Source organism: Pezoporus occidentalis, unplaced genomic scaffold (genome assembly GCF_034315485.1).
Source record: "Pezoporus occidentalis ecotype Australia unplaced genomic scaffold, CSIRO_AGI_Poc_V1 ctg70, whole genome shotgun sequence".
Taxonomy (NCBI): domain Eukaryota; kingdom Metazoa; phylum Chordata; class Aves; order Psittaciformes; family Psittacidae; genus Pezoporus; species Pezoporus occidentalis.
In genome coordinates, this window is record NW_026916053.1 from 3,291,947 (window position 1) to 3,311,079 (window position 19,133).

Consider the following 19,133-nt stretch of genomic DNA (forward strand, 5'->3'; position numbering starts at 1 on the left):
GAGCCTAGGGGCTACCAGGAGGCAATTGCATGCTGTGAAGCTACGGCTGAACACTTACTATAGGAAAGGGGAAAGAAAACAACAGAAGCAGCCACAATACTTCTCATCAGGAACAGTAATTCCATGAGGACACCAGCCACACTGTCTTTATAGGCCAAAATTAGGTTATAGGTTAATGTGGCCAAAAGGCACAGTGAAGTGCATGGGGCTGCTCAGTCCTGGCTTGGCTGGAGGCACTGACAGCGTAGACAGCAGAGCCCTGTCACAGCACCAGGCTGCAAAAGTGCATACGCTAACTGGTCCCATAGTTTGCATGGGATAACTGAAAGCACTTCCCAGGACTTCACAGTATCCCTATTCTGATGGTTGGAAAGAAGGACAAGAGGACAGAGAGCAGAAGCAACACCACACAAGCATCTGACAGCAACTTTCAAACCAGCTTTCAGCCCCTTTCCATAAGCTGGCAGCCACATGAGAAACTGCAAATTGTGCTGCACAAACACACCACAAATCCTACTGAAAAAGAGAGTGATTGCCTTGCAGAAAGCCCAGCTGCCCAGAAACTTGGGAAAACCCATCTGTCCTACAGGTGCTCCCACTGCTCCAAGCCATATAGCATCACTGCAGGGCAAGCACACATTCGCAGCTTGCTCAGCCCCTCCTGCTTCCCTGCTCCCACTGCCCAGCACTGGGAAGGAACAGAGATAAGGGGAGTGCTACAGAAAACACAAGGGCTTAAGAAAGCTGTGATTTAGTAGAGATAAAAGGTCTGGGTGTGTAAGCACACACCGCTGAAAGACCACTGCTGAAAGAAGGAAGGGCATGAGCAATGGCATGCGTGCAGGGTGGGGGCACAGCACAGGTATGTCGGAGGTTAAACACAAGTTTTCAGGCAGTAGCTGCAGTGTCTTTCTCACAGCACTGCAGTCTGACGAAGTTCATCCAACACATCTTCCATGGAAGTGGCTCTGCAGATGCTAACCTGCTAGAAATGAAACTGCAACCAAGGGGACTCTGCACAGTCCAAACCAGCTCCAGTCCCCTACCCAGCAACTCTGAACCAAGCATTTCAGCTGTCAGCCCCAGGGAGAGCATAAGCCAGGCAGGAATAATACTTGAGTGTAGCCCTTACTCTGAGCACACAATTCCCCAGGCTCCTTCATAAGACGTATTAATTCTTCACACTGTAAAGGGGAAAGCAAACAGCTTGGACATTTTTGTTCCTACGTAAGGCTCTCAAGCACATTTGCTGCCTATCTTATCAGCACAGCTTTAGCAGCCTTTCTAAGCTCTTTCAAGACTTTGGCCTTCAGAAACCTGGAGAGGGGGGTGGAAAAGCCCACTATTTCAAGAGGACATTCCTACCATCCAGAGCAAACAAATGATCCCAGCTGTACAAGATACGAGTTAAATTACAGTAAGAAACATCAATCCAGGTTCACTGTACAAGACAATTTAAGTATTTTTAGGAGTTCCTGGGCCAGTTTATAACTGAAATTGAGAAGCCAGACAAAGGAATCCTGGTTTCTGCTGTAGACAGCTTGCAGGATGGTTTAACCCGGAGTTCTGCAAGCACAGCTACATCAGCTAGGAACACAAGCTTGTTGAGATGGGCTCTCCAAAGGGAGCTGTACAAATCTGGGACCTGCTCCATGACCAGCCAGTACTAAAAATAATAAATACTATAAAAGAGCTATAGTAAGACCCTTGTCAGTGCTGACAAAGCCTTGCTAAGTCTATTTAGGAAGCCCTTGGCTAAATCATGGGCTGAAAAAAGAAACACTCAAGTCCCCTTCCATAGGATACAAATAGGATCTTGTGCTTTAGATACTGGATAAGACTTGAAGCAGCTCCTGCTCCTTCTGTGGCCAACAGTGAATTAGATGTCTGTGCAGCTCCCAGAGTTTCTGGGGCCCTGGGACAGCAATGTAATGATCCCACCACAACACAGCATGCACACAAGTAAATGCCACATAACCTACAATGACAGAGGTCAAGCCTTCTGCCTTGCAGGGCACAGTAGGCAGAACGTGGTATTAGAGCACCAGCCTGCTGCACTACCCCCTTCACCAAGGAAGGGCTGCCTCACCCTCTCTATACAGCCCATAACCCATCATTCCAGAGCCCTGGACATCATTGCTATGGCCACACCAAGGAGTTAAAACCCAGGCACTGCAATTCACCACTTTTCTTGCCACCATCATCCCATGTGTTACAAAAAGGCCTTCAGCATCTGGGTGTCAGCAAGAAGAGCCTCCACCTACACACACTGAACGGTGCACAGGTGACCCTCCTCTTAACCACGCAACTGAATTCTCCTAGAAGCACAGACCTGCTGCGAGCTCAGCTCTCAATTCACCTAAAACCCTCCCAAGCCTCATTTGAGCCTTGACAAAGCACAACTTGCGTAGCTGCGACAATTCCCAAAGAGGGGATTTCAGACCCAGCCTGTCCACAGCCCACCCAAGTCTTCGCTTGCCTTGTGTTTATGGGATAAAAAGTAGTAATAATTCAATACAAAATCCCTGTGTCATGCATTTCACTTCCAGAGCTGCAGGAAATCCATTCCAAGCTGCATGCCAGCTTCAGTCTGAGGGTTTCTTTGGGCTGTCCTTTCAGTGACAAGGAGAACAAAGCAACCTTGGCAAATGGCCACGCTAGGAGCAAATGTTTCCCCCATTCCCTTGAATGGAGTGGATATCCTGTCACAAACCTGCACACATGGGAAGGGTGAGGAGGGGAGGAAACGGAAGATGATGAATTAGCTAAAAACTGGCACAAAGTGAGAGGTCTCAGCTTGCCAAAGCCACTGAAAGGCTTCTCATTTTCCATGGCCAAATGCCAAAGCTGACGGACTCACACAAACCTCAGAGGAGTCCCTTTGGCACCAAGAGCAGTATATACCTAACTCCTACCGCTGGGTTTGGAAGAGGTTATGGATGCGCCATCTCCCACCTCACTTGTGTGCTTCTCAACCCAGTTCCAGGAGGTGGCAAATGCTATTTCCTTTCTGCTCTCAATTCCTTGTCCTTCTTACTTCCACCATGTCTATTCCCAGGGCCAAGAGATGTTGGAAGGTGCCTTTCTGAACCACGATCAGTCAGCAGCTTCATGTCCCACACATACAAAGACCCAGCTCCAAGAGGAAGAGAACCTCCCTTGCACCACTTATTAGCTCCCTGCACCAAACCCAACCATCCCAAGCTTCCAAACATTTCAGCAGCATCACTTTTCAGCAATTCTCCTGCATGGGTCCTGCAAGCCTTGATACCAGTGGGTTTAGAGCCACGGCTGTTAGCACATTTCAACAAAGGCAAACCCGACCCGTGCAAGCAGGTTTATTCATCTCAAAATCAGTGTCACAGCCACGCACTGTGTTAGCATTTATCAGCAGGTTTCCCCACCATGACACTGCCATTCATAGCCGGGTTAGCTGACCCAACAGCAGCACATACCAGGGCCGCAATGGGATTAACATTCCCAATGCCACTGCTAGCACCAGCAGAGACCTGCAGCTACAGCGTTTGTGCAGCAGCTCTTTCTGCTGTTTAGACATAAGGGCTCACAAGAACACAGGGTTTTACTTACAATACCCCAAGAGCCTACTTGTATTTACAGTCCCATTTACAAAGACTTGAAGCAAACCTACTCCTCCAAGGCAGAAAGCAATGGCTGGTAAAGAATAAACTAAGCCCAGCCTGGAGTCCAGCCAAAATCTTGGTGCTCACAAAGTTTCAGTGGGTGCAGACTTTGCAAAAGCCTGGAAAAGGATTAAGGAACAGCTTTAGCAAACAGCCAGGACAACAACAGTGAAGTCATGATGAAGCCAATGACAGAGATTTCTGTTTGCAGTCATGAGCCTGTGTTTACAGTTTGCAACTCAGTGCAAATACCAGAAAGCCATTCTTTCCCCCTTCCCATCAGCGCTTGGCATCATGTGCATTTAACTAGATCCAAGAGATGCCTACGGACGCATGCCAACTGTTTCTTGGTCACAGGGCATGCTCCCATCCACAGTGCTGGGAACTCATAGGAACCCATAAAGACAGCTCAGCTGAGTGTGTGTGGGGGGAGCTCTGCATAAAAGCAGGCAAAGAAATGGGAAAGAGCTACTAAATACATGAGGGAAAAACGGTGGCAACTGCCAGGGTTTGGTTGTTTGCTTGTCACTGTACGGGTTATGCAAACAAGCACTGAGAAGCATCAGGATGCCAACTGAAGATGCAAAATGATTCTCAGGCAGAACACACCAACAAGGGCAGAGTTATACACACAGGCTTGGCCAGTATGTCTGCTCCATCAAAGATGTGGGATGCAGCACACATAGGTACAGTAAAAGCCATCACCGAGATCTCCTAGGGTAAAGGCAACTTACTCTAATGGAAGCTGCCCTAACTTCCAGATAACCATGTATACCACACAACACAAACATACCCCTGCACCAGGAGCTCAGCTAATTCAACCCTGCTGCCAGAGTCACAGCTTCTCAGATCGATGTGGTTGGGAACAAGAAGTACGGTGTTTCCTGCCACATCCAGAAGTCTCATGACTCCCATGAATGCTTTGTTACTCAACAGAGGGAAGGACAAGACAGTGAAACAACCATCCTAATGCTGCCCTCCAGAAACAATGACTGACAAGCCCCAGCAAGTCTTGCGCAGCAGCAATTGCCAGCCCCTGTTACCTGCTCATCCTCTCTGGCATCAAGCAGGTGATATCCAGTCTACCTACAGAACATATGGAACTGTTTGAGAGGACTCAGAAGGAAGTGGATGCCGAGGCCCTAAACTACACCACAGCCCCACCTCTGCTCTCCCTGTCTCTAGGTGCTGCCTTTCCAAAGCAGCATTCAGGAGGCCAGGTTGGGGTGCTTGGAGAAAACCAGCACTCTGCTTCCTGTGCTGCACAAACAGGAGCTGGCACCATCCAGACACACCTTCCATTAGCAGTGACCTCATGTTAACAAGGTGCCTTTTTTTATACCCCTGTTTGGCAAGTCCTTCTATGGAGCACAAAATATCATTCCTCCCATCCTTGTCAGTCTGGTAACCAAAGGAGCCCCAAACCACTGCACCGCCCTCACCTTGTGCCGTCATCCAAGTGCAAAGGACTTGTCCTCCTCTCTGCATCTCCCACTATGACAAATCCCTGCTCCAGTCTCTCTAAGCCATATCCTCAGCATGCCTTCAGAAGCTGAAACTCAGTTACCAGGTCTGTGTGAACAGACCACATTTCCCCAGTTAGCTGCCACTGATCTTAAATCTGCTCATAAGCCATTTGGAAAGACTCTTCTGTCCCATCACACAAGGCATGTGCCTCATCTTCTGTCTTCCTACTGGTCTTCTTTTTAGTTTCTATCAAACGGGAAGCAATGTACTATTTATTGCACTGCCTGGCATCACACATAGGAGGGGAGGTCTGGAATGTGAAGAGCACTGCATCCAGAAAACAGGAAACGGCTGAGGATCAAGGCTGGGCACAGCCCAGAGGCCCACATTTACGACTCTAATAAAAGGATAAGGCAGAGATGAAAGCAGGGCAGAGCCAGGCTTGGTAAAGCATCAAAAGAAAGGTGCAGGGGGCTAGAACAGGCTTGAAAGAGGCTTCTCTAAGCTGACTAGGCAGATGTTCAGAAGTGTATTTAGCATCCTGCCTGCCAGCCGGGTGGATCAGAGCCAGGACATAGCTGAATTGGGGCTCTGGAGGGCAGGAACAGCTCCTGGAAACCTGCCCCAGGAAGCAGGAAGAGCCCACTTGAGGGGCTCCTCCATGCTCAGGACAAGTGTCAAGAACCGAAGGGACTGTGCAATGCCACAGGGTGAGGGTGTCTCCCAGCATGCCTGGGTCACACCAAGACAAGAGCAGGATGTCCAGGCTCCTAACTGCATCAGTGCACACTTGGGTGTGTGTTGAGGGCATGAACTCACCCTGCTGTGGTGGTGGGTGCTGGCACTGCCTGAGGAAGATGATGGGCAGAAGAGAAGGGCTGCACATGGCCAACAGCTGTCTTGGGGGCTCGACTCAAGAAATCATTCTCTTCTACAAATGATTTTGTACTGCAGGCTCCAGCACACAGGCTGTGCGCACAAAATGATCGAGAGATGCAGTATTCCCATTCTGGAGACAAGGCAAGGCAAAGCACAGAAAATAACCCACTTACTCAGCTACCATCACACTGCACGTCAGAGCTGTGATTCCCTCCTGCTCCGCTGGGTTCACTGACCTCCACACAGCTCTCCCTGTAACATCAGCTGGAGCAGGAAAACACAACGCTCCGACCCAGACAGATTAGGTCTGTTTTAGCTTGCCTGGTACAACCACAAACACACTGGACAAAGCTGACCCTGCAGCACTTTTATGTGCACACATTCATGCTCTTGTTTACCAGCCAAGCAGCCACTTTCCAGGAGAACAAGAAATGGCAAGGTTTGCCTTCCAGCTATTCCTTACACACTAAAGCCTCCCTTACGCCAGCTTGCAGCTCACCTGACCTCTCCCCAGCTCCTGCTCTCCCCGAGGCTTTCTCCTAATCTTTGAAGAATCCCAGGGAGCTGAGGCAGGAACGGGCAGCCTGGAGGGAAGGGGGAGCTCACCGCCACCATCAGCTTCCTTGTTTCTCATCACGCCAGCATTAAACATAGGCAACAGTAAGTGGGGAGAAACGACAGTGGAAATCTCGCATGCACCTCTTGGAAACAGAGCAATTATCCTTTCATCAGTCATTACCTGGAGCTGTCTGGGAGGGAGGCTGAGGCTTATTTTAACACCTGAATTCTCCAGAGCTGGTTCAGGTCTGGGCAGAGCAAGCACAGCCTCTGGGGAGATTAAGCTATTGAAGCACAAGGGTCATTTGTACAATGCAAAGGATGGACAGAAACACCCTCCTCCTCGGAGGCCACAAAAGGTGGCACGGTGCTGAGTGATGTGTGCAGAGGCTCCTGCTTCCCTGGGAGCCTCCTGTGTGCTGGCAGCCTGGCAGACGTGAGCCATGGCAGCTCTTTGGGGAGCACACGTTCCAAGTGAAACACCATCACTGCAGCCCTGCAAAACTGATTTTAAGCAGCACTGGTTCAGGACTTCAGTAAACATAACACAATTAAAATGCACGTGTCATCCATGATTTACCTTAAGGGATGTTCCACACATCTTATCCCTTACAACAACCAAGAGCAGTAGCAACAAAGCAGAAAGTCTCAGCCTTGCCTGCTTTGGATCCAGAAGTGAACCTGGCATCCAACTTGCTCTGCTCTTGCTGCCAGAGGAGACAGATCCCCATTGATTAACAGCCAGGCACTCCCTTTCCGCCCACCTGAGCGGCTCCTGCGCAGCCCTTGGAGCTGGAATCCGGTGGGAGCTGACAGAAAGCATGGAAAGGTCGAGAAGGGGCAGGCAAAGGTGAAAATCTCCATTATCAGCACAAAAAAATGGAAGGAAAAAGCTGCTTTTCTTCAAAGATGAAACTTTGAAGGAAACAGAGGAGCCTTCACAAGCTAAGTTACTTCAAACAATAGAGGGGAAAATGTACCGGGAGAGCAGAGAAGATCCATACACCAGGCTCAGCACCAGCTCCCAGTGCACTCTCTCCCAGGGCACCTTTCCTATGGAAGCATTACAAATATGCACCTCACTTCCACTTGATGGCCATGTTAAAACACAGCAGCACTGAAGAGGCTCCAGAGTTCAAGGGACACTTCAAATAGAGGAACCAGGATCCTGGAGCTTGCAGATGGACAAAGAGAGATAGGGATCTGCTTTTGGAGGGGTTTATGGCATTGCAGAGGACTCCCCACAGGAGGCTGAAGCTCAGCTGGTGAAACCAAGGAGTTCTGCTCAGCCTGCTTAAGATGTTTTATTCCTAATGCTGCTTTTGCTCCAAGAGCCAGAGAACAACTTGGAGAAAGAATGCCTTTGTTAGGGATTTTATGCCCCAGCCCTTTCCTGAAGGTGCAGAAGCTCACGATAAATGTCACTGAGCCCTCCTACCCCTTTCCCACAGTGGTGCCCCAGCACAGTGAAGACCAAGTAGTCCTTCCAGCAAGTGAAATCAAGAACAGTTAGAACTACCTACAAAAAGTCTTAAACCTTCACTCATTCCTGCAGCGCCCCATGAAACACACCGGGCAGAACAGGCAGCCCGTGGCCCTGGGAGAAACGGAAGCTGGGTATTTTCCAGTGGTGTGTGCTGGGGAAAACACCATGGAAGACATCCCTACCAAGGGGAAGGGAATGTAGAGATCCGGTCCAAGTTTCCCCCGTGTACAACAAGAACCAACAAGGATGCCTCAGAGGGACATTTAGGCAGCAGATTCATCACCCAGAAGCAATGAGCTCTCACAGCAAATGAAACAAAGGGGCAAAAGGAAGAAGGTGAAAGAGGGAAAATGTATCTAGTTTTCAGCTGAAAACTCTTCTTGGATCCATTGCCCCTATCCCATACCAACTGTAGGGAAAGCAGCCTCCAGGACAACAGCTCCATTCAATAACCACCATGAGCTTGCCCTTGGGATTTCATGGGTTTACTCATCGAGAAGGGTTTTCTGATCAGTTAAGCCAGGGAATAAACATCAGATTTATCTGTGTGCTGAAGGCTTTTGCTGGGGGCAAGGGGGGTAAACCTTAGCCCAATGCTTTGTGAGTCTTTCCTTCCTTCCAGCTGCCTTTCAAAGAGGGCTCCTGAAGATCTCCACCAGCAGCTTCCAGTGCTATTTCAATTGGAAATAAATGGGAGGCTTGAAACTGAGGTGGAAGACGATTTCGGAGCACCCTGACACACAAGGTGTTATGCTGTGGTTCAGTGGTGCTCCTTTAGCTTTAGGCCAGGTAGCTTTTCACCTACAGAACCCAGCCCACATCTACCAAGAACGAGGAGGAATTTAACATCCATAAGAAATCAGTTCACACAAAGAGGATTGACTTGTTCATGCAAGCCAGGCATTCAGCCACATTCACAGAACCTGTAAGTGCCCCCACATCCAATGGCTGTGCAAAGTCAATCCCAAGGGGTCACATTTGCAGTGCAAGAAGGAAAGGGAGTAGGTTTATGCTCTGGAAATCCACCACAGGAAAAACACCCACCTCCCTCTGAGAGACATTTCACACTGAAAGAATAGCAGCCTGCTGGCCAAGGGCTGAAGCATCTAGTGTGTATTGTGCTAATGAAGACCTTGACTTTAGAGCCAGAAGAGCCTGGCAAGCAGAAGTTAATCAGTTCAGTGGAGGCAGGAGATGTGGTAACTTTGGCAGAACCCATTGTAATGGCTGGAAAATGCAAAAGGTACTTCTCAAGGCAGCCAGGAAGTTATTGATCTACTCTTTTTCCTAGACACATCTTGCAGTGACTATGGAACACACGTTCAGACTGGCCTCACAATCCTGGTCCTTTCCTTTCTTTTCAACCTGAAAGGGAGCTGCATTTAAAGCAGCAACAGCCTGGAGCTCTCCAAAGGAGGAGGTTTCTCTTCTCTCCTCCGTGGCAGAGGCGAATGGATGAAGGTGTTTCTCGCTGGTGTGCAGGGGAGGCTGCCTGCCCTCTGCACAGCACTGACAAGTTAAATACCTTTGGGATGTAAATCAAAACTCCCTGCACAGCTTCAGTCTGAATTCCTGCCGTTCTCCAGTGTCACAGGGGCCAGCAGGCTCTGGGATGAGGGGAGATGGGGGATGCTAGCCAGCCACCTTCACACTGCAGTCATTAACCTCGAGCAAGCACTGGCACGAAGCTCCTTGCTCTTGCATGACTGCAAGCATTCCTCTTCACAGAGTTTATCATAAAGCACCAACTATCCATAAACATCTCTGGGAAGGGCTGGCCTGGGTTCACCTTCATGCAAGAAGGATGTCAGGCCCTGGCAGGATTCCAGTCATTCATGTTTCCTTCAGCCTCCTGATTTTTGTCAGCTCTGACTCAAATGACCTTCTTGAAGAGAAAAAAGAAGAAAAGACGCTTCCATCACACCCTTTCCTCCCCTCCACCCACTGGGGCACTTCATCACAGCAGGATCACTGGGGACAATTCCCATAGTGGCAGTGAGTCATGTTTTCCTCTGCTCCCTGCACAGCCCCTTTGCAGCAGAGGCACTTTCCCACTTCCACTCTCCAAAACCTGAACCATGTGTCATCATGATGCTGTAATGTTGAATTTGCAGCACATCCATGCAGATGACCAGCCACTCATCCTAAATACACTAAAGCTTTAGGCACAAGGTCATGATCAAAAGTGAGAAAAATCCATTTAACTTTCCTCCTTGGAGCCATTTGCCATATTTCTGGTGCTCAGACCCAGGTCTGACATGGGAAACCTCAAGTGACTTTTCCTCCTCTTCCAGCTTTTGCCCCCACCAAGTCCAGAAAGGAAAACTATTTCATCCTAAGGAGGCAGGAACAGACACAGCACCAGCAGGAGCAATTCAGACCCAAGTGCTCCAGCAGATAATCAGCCACAATCTCTTCCCATGCTGTGGTGGGAGCTCTGATCCCTCTCGCTGATGAAGCTGTTAAGATTAGGCCACTGCTAGCATTGAAATGACGTGATGCGAGTGTTTAATGCACTCGCACCAGCTGGGTGGCCGGCCTGAGACCTTCTTTAGCTTCTTTGCTGGCTGTGAACATTCCTCCCTCCCTTCCCATAGGATTTTAACATCCCTGTGAGGAGAGCAAGCTCCCAGCCAGGAAAAGCAAAGACCAACAGGCTGCTCAATTAAGTGCCCCTCTCCCGGTCGCCACAGCCTTGCCAAATGCTGGAGAAAACCAATTCCAACTGGTAATGAAGTACTTATGGCTCTAAAGGGACCAAGCCAGCAGGGAAGGAGGGAGCTGACACCATAACCCCTTGTGCCAGCCCCTGCTGAAGCACCATGCATCAGCTCCAGGCACTCACGACCCCCCAAAGGGACAAAAGCTTTCAGTCCCTTCAATTAAATCTGAATTGGTCCAAGAGCTCCCTAGAGGGTCATAGAGAGCAAGGAGAGGCCTTGTTTGCCTGCCAAGAAAAGCCCTGCTCTCAGACAAGCCTTTGAGGGTGTTACCTGTTTCACAGGTATCCAAGGAATGTGCAAAGCCTGGCTGCCAGCTATCCTGGCCTCATCCTGCACTTGCCCTGCAGACCCTGCTGGGTCCCATGAGTTCCTCTTTTCATCTTCCATCCTTTCCACCACTCTCAGACCTTCAAAAGGAGGAAATTAACGATTCTGTAGCGTTTCTATTGCCCAACCTACCAACACAAAGGAGGGAAAAGCAAAGAACTGCCTCTCACTGGGAGCATTAGTGGGTTATTATAGCAATTACACACAATAAGAGCATGTATTAAGAGGAAGCCACGAAAAATGGGCTGAAGCTTTAGGTTTGTGCTCCTGTTGGGCAACTGATTACTTAGCGAAGGTGGTGGGAAATAGAGGCTCTGGGAGCACAGGGAACCTCCCCACCAGGTGAAACAACTGGTGCCAGCCTTGGATGCAATCCCATCCCAAAGGGTATCCAGAGCAAATACAGAGGCTTGGGAGAGGAGAGAAAAGGCAAACTTACACCAGCTCGGTTTTAACAGTACTGCAGCCGCCCAAATCATTCCAGGCTCTGGCCCCAGACACTGCAGATCAGAAGCCTCCAAACCCCCAGGTGAGCCAAATGGAACAGCTTTCAAGTGCTGTTAGCTCTGGCCTAAAGCCAGAAGTTGCCACAGAGAAGGACAAAGAGGAGAAGCAGCTCTCAAGGGAAGCTGGTCATTGAAATTCCCCTTCCACAGAAGCAGTGAGCGATCAGAGAGCCACATTCCAGGCTGGCCCTTGGTGGGAGGAGGCAGTGCAAGCAACTCAGCACACCCCTGCCAGATGGGAATTCTCCAAGAGACACAGCAGATGCCACCTACGCTGGCTAACGGGATCAGCACAGTGTGTGTGCCCCGGGGAGGCTTTGCCCACACAGCTATTATGCAATGCATATTGTGCCCTGGGCATTAAGAGATGCTTTGCTGGTGCTGTGTACAGCACAGCTTCAGAGCTGGCACTCATGGGAGGGAAGCTGTGGAGAGGGTTTGAGAGGCTCCAAGCGAGTGCTGCAGCAGGGCAGGGAGTGGATCAGAGACAATCCTGGGGATTAAAGTGTGCGTTTGAGCATCTGACAGAGGGTATCACCACCAATACATGCCAGGTATCCATAGCTGTAAACGTGGAGTCAGGCACCTTACAAACTGCAGAGACAAATGAGCCTTTTCTAAGCCCAGAAAAATCTGAGAGAATTAACCCATTTCCAGAGGGGGATAGCTTTGCGGATGAATAGAGGCAGGGGGGCTGGCAACTGCTATTACAATGTTAATTCCTTTTGACTTGCCAGCATTAGAGACCAAGCATCCATTGTCTTCCTTTGTCTTTTATAGGAAGAGCTTCAGGATGGACTTGCTGTTCGTAAAGAGTTTTAAATGCACCAGTTAAAGTTTTACAGCACAACCTTAAACTCCTCAGGGCTGTGTTTGCCTGTTCTGGGGTGAAGCCTTGCTAACCATGCCCCTTCAGGAGGTAGATACCCTCTTTAGGGGAAGGGCACCTGCAAATGTTTCTGAGTGACTCAGTATTTAGGGACAGCCTGAATAATAACAGCAAATAGCACAGACTGCACTTAATACTACACACACACACACACACACGAAGGTTTTCCTTCTATATTTTAACCAGACCCTCCTGCCCTGTCATTAAACAAGCAGGTTTTATCTCACCTTCAGCAAGGACCCCTGAAGGACTGCAGAAGCAGAGGGGCAGGTCCTTGCCAGCCTGGTCTACAGCATAACCAAGGACTTGGCTTACCTGTCCCAGGTCCAACGTGACATTGACCTGGTTGAACTCCAGCCCCCGGGAGAGGGGGGGGCTCTGCCACCAGCGCTCTGTCCCATCGATGGCATTTGTGATGGGGTGAGCCTTGTTGCTGTTTGCAGAGGAGCAGATGTCACAGTATTGGCCCTGTTGGAAAGAATAAAACCAACATTTAGCATCCCTTTTGTATTTCAGATATGCACTGAGTGTTGGCAAAGGGACTGTCACAAAGAACTGAAGAGTATGGAGAGCTAGAAGAAGCCCCATCACAATGGAGAGCAGAGGCTGCAGCTCCATCTCCTCCACTAAGGCTGCCACTCACATCCCTGCTGACACCCAAAGATCCTGACCCAGCCCATTCAGTCATTCCTATGGACCCAGACTGGCAGTTCTCCTGCCCAGCTCCCTGCAATCTGTTTCTTGTCAACCTATTCATTTCATGAGTACAGTCCTTTCAGCTACATTTTCAAGCTTAATAGTCTAGCAGCCAAGTTCCTTTCGCTGGTGATGCTGCAGTGCCAGGCCAGAAAGGGATGGCCCCTGCTGCCAGCTGGCCAATCACTTTCCTGCCTTGCTTTTGTGGTGCTGGTTTGCCAGCTCCATGGACACACTTCCAGAGTAAACAACTCTTCAACTTTAACTGCACCTCCTAAGCAGGATCAGACAAAGACCCAAGCTGTGAGGGGCAATTCTTTCTTTCCCCTTTAATGCACAAATGGATCTGACCCACGCTTAAGGAAACCTGCAGAGAGCCCTGAAAACAGGCAAGTTATTTGCTTTGTGGAGCCACTGTTCTGTCACTTGAATTGCTGCTACAAACAGCCTAGAAGGGAAAACCTTACAGGCAGTTTTCCCTTAAGGCACAGTTAGGCGAGCAAGCCCTCCTTGCCTGTCCCAGCTGCAGTCAGCTTTAATATTATACCAAGTACATTATCTCAAGACAGGCTTCCTGCATCTGCATCCCTACAAGGGCTGTATCATTGTGATCTTCCAGATGCCCCAAACTCTGGAGGAATCCCAGTGCAAAGGAAACAGAGATTTCACAGCATTCTTCCCCACAGCCATGTGCTGTGTTATTTGCAGGCAATTGTCCTGAACAAGAACACCTTTTAATTAACACCTCCAGAGATATGAAATAGGAGACATGCAAGCACAAGGCCAAAGGAAAGGGCGGCTGAAGCCATGCAGGTAACCCTGACACCCGTGCAGTGAGCTCCTGCTCCACAGAGAGGTTAGGACAAGGCTCGTTTGAACATGCACGGAGCAAGGAGGGAGACGAGACCAGATAAAACTGACCCAGCTCTTCAGCTCAACCCTTTTAAGGGGAACCGGTGCAACAGGTTGTGTGGAAATTGCTGCTGCACAACACACAGCACTGAGGTGGGGGGAGATGTGAGTGAGGGTACAAATGGGGATAAATAACAAAAAAACATAGTGGTTTCATACTTTACATTCTTGCCACAGATGTGAAAGCCATTTTGAACCCAAAGTTCACACTGATGGGAGCCAGGCAGCTCAAGTTGAGTAAGAGGGGACTAAAAAATAGGGTCAGCTGCTCCCCATTTGTAATGCTGCTGTTCCCCCTCCCCAGTAAAGCATGAGCTGCTACTGGGCTGGTAGCACATCAACAGCTGAATTAAGTTTGCTATTAAAAGTGCCATTAGCCCCTGTGCTGCTCCATCTGCTCATTAGTTGTTTCATTAGAGCCAGACCGAAACCTGATGAGAACCATTTCCAGCTGTTTGTATTATAGAGCGACTCAGGCTCTGGCACAGTGCAGCAGGTCTCTACAGGGAAGGGACACGTTCTGACATCAGCAGAGGATTTTAATTAAACAGCAATTGAGAGCTGCAGGCTTAGCAGGTTGCCAGAGCTGGGGAGGCGCGGACATCACTAAAGCACACCAAAGAAAGGACTTCAGCAACGCAAGAAGCTGCAAGGCAGCTTAAAGAACATAAAACTGCCACTATCGGAGCTAACTGCAAAGAGAGGGAGATAAGGAGGGAGTTTGAATGGAGGGCAGCTTCTAAAGACCTGATCCTGTTCCCGCTCAAGTCAGTGGGAACTTTGAAGTTTTCCTCTGAGCATAAAGACCAGCCTGGCACCCCGCTGGCAGCGCTTCCCTCGGGGAAAGCAGATGGCTTTGTCCCAGTTTATTTGGCCCTGCCGTGACCCAATCTCAGCTCTCCTCACCTTATTTATTGGAAAACCACAGGGAGCGTGGGGCAGGCTGGGCTGCTGGGATGAGGTAAGGAAGGCAGGAAATGGGGTATTTCAGACACAGAAAGAGCGTGCTTGTATACTGTTATTGGGGCTGTCCTCACAGATCAAGTAACTGCTCACACAGGCAAGAGCTGACTCCTCAGGTATCTCTTCTGCAGGCAACAGCAACTTGTTCTAAAACTCTGTTGTTTTCAGCTGCAGTTAAACCACTTAAGTTCAGTGGTATCATACATGTCTCTTCTGTGTTTACATGTACAGAGAGGTACAGCACCAACTGACACCCAAAGCACAGATTGCCTGGGCTGAGCCAGCATCCACCACCATGCACAGCACAAGAGGAAGAAGCAACACACCAGATGGTGGCTGCCTATTGCAAGATAACAGAATGCCACTTGATCCAGAAACATTCAGGTTGAAATCCCACCTGTGCCCAACACCATGAAGAGCAAGAGGACAAGACCTCCAGTTAACACCAACACCACACAGGCAAGCACAGCAATTCCACATGCATCCAAGTGCTCTGCAGCATCAGGGCTTAGGTGAAGACAGGCTTCAGATGAAAGCAGAAGCAGCACTGATCTGAAATCAGTGAAGTTTGCTGCATGTTTTTCAATTCTAATGTCTATAATTGCTTCAAAGAATGCCACTGACTTGCCTTATTGTTGTACTACCAATATGAACTAAAGTAATCATCCACAGCCCGGCCTCACTGAGAGCAGTGAACAATCTCTGCCAGCTCTGGCAGGTCTCTGGAATAGCCCCCAGGCAGTGGGATGGGACGGGGAACATGAGCTATGCCTCTGCGGAGCTGGCTGTGTCTCGGAAGACAAAAAGCTACAAGCATCTTCAGTAAAGCTCGGTAAGATCAATAAACCTATAATCTCTCTTTTGCCTTATCTTTGAGACATGATCATGAAGGCAGGAGTGTCCGTGGGACAACGGAAGCAAACCTGCGTGGGGAGTCCCTTTCAGCACATCTCAGCATCACTGTGCATCACATCCTTGCAGGCTGAAAAGCCCCCCCAGTCAGAAACGCTGTCTTCTGCCAAAGAGCCCTGAATAAAGCAAAGGGGACCCCCTGAAAAGGCTTACACCCTTCCCACAAACTGTGCCAGAAGCCCTTCAAGTGTCTTTAAGGCAGCGTTATTTCAGGAAGCTCAATGATTATCGACATTTTAAGGCTATCATGGTTTGCAGTCAATGAATTCCCTTCCCTGAAAGCCTCCTACAATGTCAAATGAAAACAAGCTGAAAACAGAACTGACTGAACTTATTGACTAGATGATTGTATTCATGTTTACGCTGGGTCTTAGGTCAAGCAAATGTCCCTTCACCACCACAGCACGTGGAAATCTGCCAGAGAGTGCCAAGAGGCACTCTCCCGGAATTCCTGACCAAACTTCCCTTTACACCACAGCTGCACCATGCAGAGCAGGTGAATGGAGAAGGGAAGGGACACGCAGGCACTGAGGACGTGCATGTGGAGCTCATTATTGTTGCTTCAGGCTGCTCAAATTGAACACTTCCCTCCTACCTCCTGCATTGCTTTAGTCACCGGGTGGTGCCAAAACCCCTAAAGGGAATGAATTGGAACTCTGACCCCTCCCGTTTAGGTGCTGCCTGTGGCCATGGAAAGAAGCCACCACAAAAGGGTTTTTCTAAAGCTTTCAGGCTGACTGAAGACCACTGGCCTGGGAAGTGGTGCTCAGATCAAAGCGACCCTGTGCCAGAGCTGCAGAGGGGAGCACTGCAGAAATCCAGGGCTGAGGAGCCCCGTTTGGCAGCAGGGGGAATCCAGGGGGATGTGCACACCCTATGGAGCCAGGAAAGGGCTGCACATAAGGATGAGATACAACTGCCCCAAAGCCGGTGCAGCCTGAAGGGTTCACTTCAGTCACCAGCATCCTTAGCGTCACGCTAAGTTGGCAGTGTGGCCAGAGCACAGCTGGACAGACATGGAGGGATAAATGCACAGCCACATTTACCAGCTTTTCTGTGAGGTCTTATCCTCCCAGTTTTGCTTGGCAGATTGCTCACATCTATTTGCAAATGCACATAGTAGCAGTTACTTCTTCACCTTTCCTTATTACCTTTGCCTCTCTGCAGGCACAATTACTACACCAAGGTTCCTGTAAGCCTCCTGCTACTCGTACTTAAAGCAAAGCTTCTTCAAGTCACATCAGAGTGCAGCAAAGTGAAACAGATCGCTTTAAAAGGGGGCAAAACTCAGAGGAGAATTATGTCAGCTTTCTGCCACCCAGTAGCATCTTCAACAATTTCTACTGCACATGGAGCAAAATTCCATGATATAAGAACACAATAGCCAGAAAATTCCTGGTACAGCACTAACTTGGGAGAATGTGGCCAGAATGAGAAAAATGCTTCAAAGGATGATGTTGTAACAAAGCCACCCCTACACAAAAGGCCAAGAAAGGCTGGATCCGAGAAACCAAGTTTTCTCTTGCTCTTCCTTACTGTGGCATACAACACTGACAGACCTCCTGCCCCACTGCAACAGATGAACTGGCACCACCAACCTCATGAGTCACATGGAGAAAACTCCAGAAAGCAGCAGCTCCAGAGCAGGTTTGGGCTGCCCTGGGTCTGGAGTTCGTGCAACTAAAACTAGTGATTTCCAAGCCCAAGCAGTTTACAACTGCTCTGTCTTCTTCTCAAGAGAGCCGTAGCTGTTAAAGTGCACTGCAGTTTTTACCAACTGCATTCCTGGCTGCAGGCTCCCCCTGGTCCACTTGAAATGGGACCTCTGAGATAAGTGACCTGACATTCGCTTGTAAAATTCACCCTCTCCACTTTCTCCTTTGCTCATCCAAATGCCCCTCCAAACCCACAGGGACCGGCAGAGCCAAGACCGGTAAAAGTAAATACTATCACATTTATCATGACTCCGTGACTGGCAGAGGAATTTCAGAGATGGTTTGCCCAGGGTTTTGTGACCATAAAGAACCGGTAACTTTAACAGGGGCACTCAGCAAGCCGCGTTCCACTTGCAACTTCTGGCAAGGCCGGGAGAAGAAGAGCACGTGTATCTGCTTAATCTCCCTGGGGACTCCGGATAGGCTCCGGTGCACAGGTCCGAGCAAGGGAGGATGCCCCGAGGACCTGCCCTGTCTACCCCGTCTCAGAGCACCCACCACCGACCCCTCCGCGCAAGGTCCGGCTGCGGCGGCCGGGAGAGCGCGGATGCGTGGATAAACGCCAGCGGCAGCGGGGACCGTGGGGCCCCGCTCCTTGCACCGGCCTCTGCCCTCCCCAGCCCCGGCGAACAGCGGTGGTAAAAGGGAGCGACGGCCGGGGGAGCACAAAGAAGGGCTCGGACTTCCCTGCACCCCCCGGCCGGGAGGCGGCTGTGCTACCCCAGCGAGGCTCCGCAGGCTGCGTGTCCGTGTTTCCCCGCCGCGCCGGCCGTACCTGAATGGTCTGGTTGGGGTCCCCCCCCGCCACCGGTCCCCCGACCAGCTTGCAGTAGAGATCCTCCACGGCGCGGCGGCTGCCGGCTCCCGCCGCTTCCTCGCCGCAGGTGGCGGTGGCGGAGATGCGGGTGCCCTCGGCCAGGTTGAAGTAGGGCGGGTGGAGGCTGTGCCCGTTCACATCGCTGGGAAAGGAGGCGGGCGGCCGGGCGGCGGCCAGCGCCAGCAGCAACCCCAACCCCAGCCCCATCTCCGGCCGCGCACCGCCCCGCTCCGCCGCTCTCGCCATCTTCACCGCGGCTGCCCCGGGGCGGGCAGCGGCACCGGCCTCCCCGTCCCGCCGCCTCGGCACTGCGCTGTGCTCCGCCCCGCAGCGGCCCAACTACTTCAGCTTCCCCCGACGGGGAGGGGCCGCCCGCAGCCCCACCGCTCCTGACCCTTTCGCTCAGAGGCGGGGCGCTCCGCAACAGCCCCCCCCCAAGTGCCGGGAACCCCCCTTCCCGTGGGCAGCAGAGGCCAAACGGGGTGAAGGGATCCCCCCTCCCAGGGAAAAAGGGGGGATAGGATCCCCCGGGAAACAATGTGCCCATTGTATCTGCGGGCTGCGCTGTCTCGGCCGGCTCGCTCCATTAATGGAGTTAAACTCCATTAACCGGTAGATCGGTTTATCTCCAGGAAAAACTCC

General features: G+C 50.5%; 1 protein-coding gene across 2 annotated transcripts in view; it reads right to left on the reverse strand.

Annotated features, from left to right (window-relative positions):
• LAMA5 (laminin subunit alpha 5) overlaps positions 1 to 18,816 on the reverse strand; it is an 84,248-nt gene extending 65,432 nt beyond the window's left edge. For both annotated transcript variants that reach the window (XM_062642193.1, XM_062642192.1), the window contains exons 1-2: positions 18,450 to 18,816; positions 12,792 to 12,944 (exon numbers count right to left, since the gene is read on the reverse strand). In XM_062642193.1, the coding sequence (XP_062498177.1) occupies positions 12,792 to 12,944; positions 18,450 to 18,737 (441 nt within the window). In that variant the 5' untranslated portion in view covers positions 18,738 to 18,816. The remainder of the gene's footprint in view (positions 1 to 12,791; positions 12,945 to 18,449) is intronic.
• Between the last annotated feature and the right edge of the window lie 317 nt (positions 18,817 to 19,133).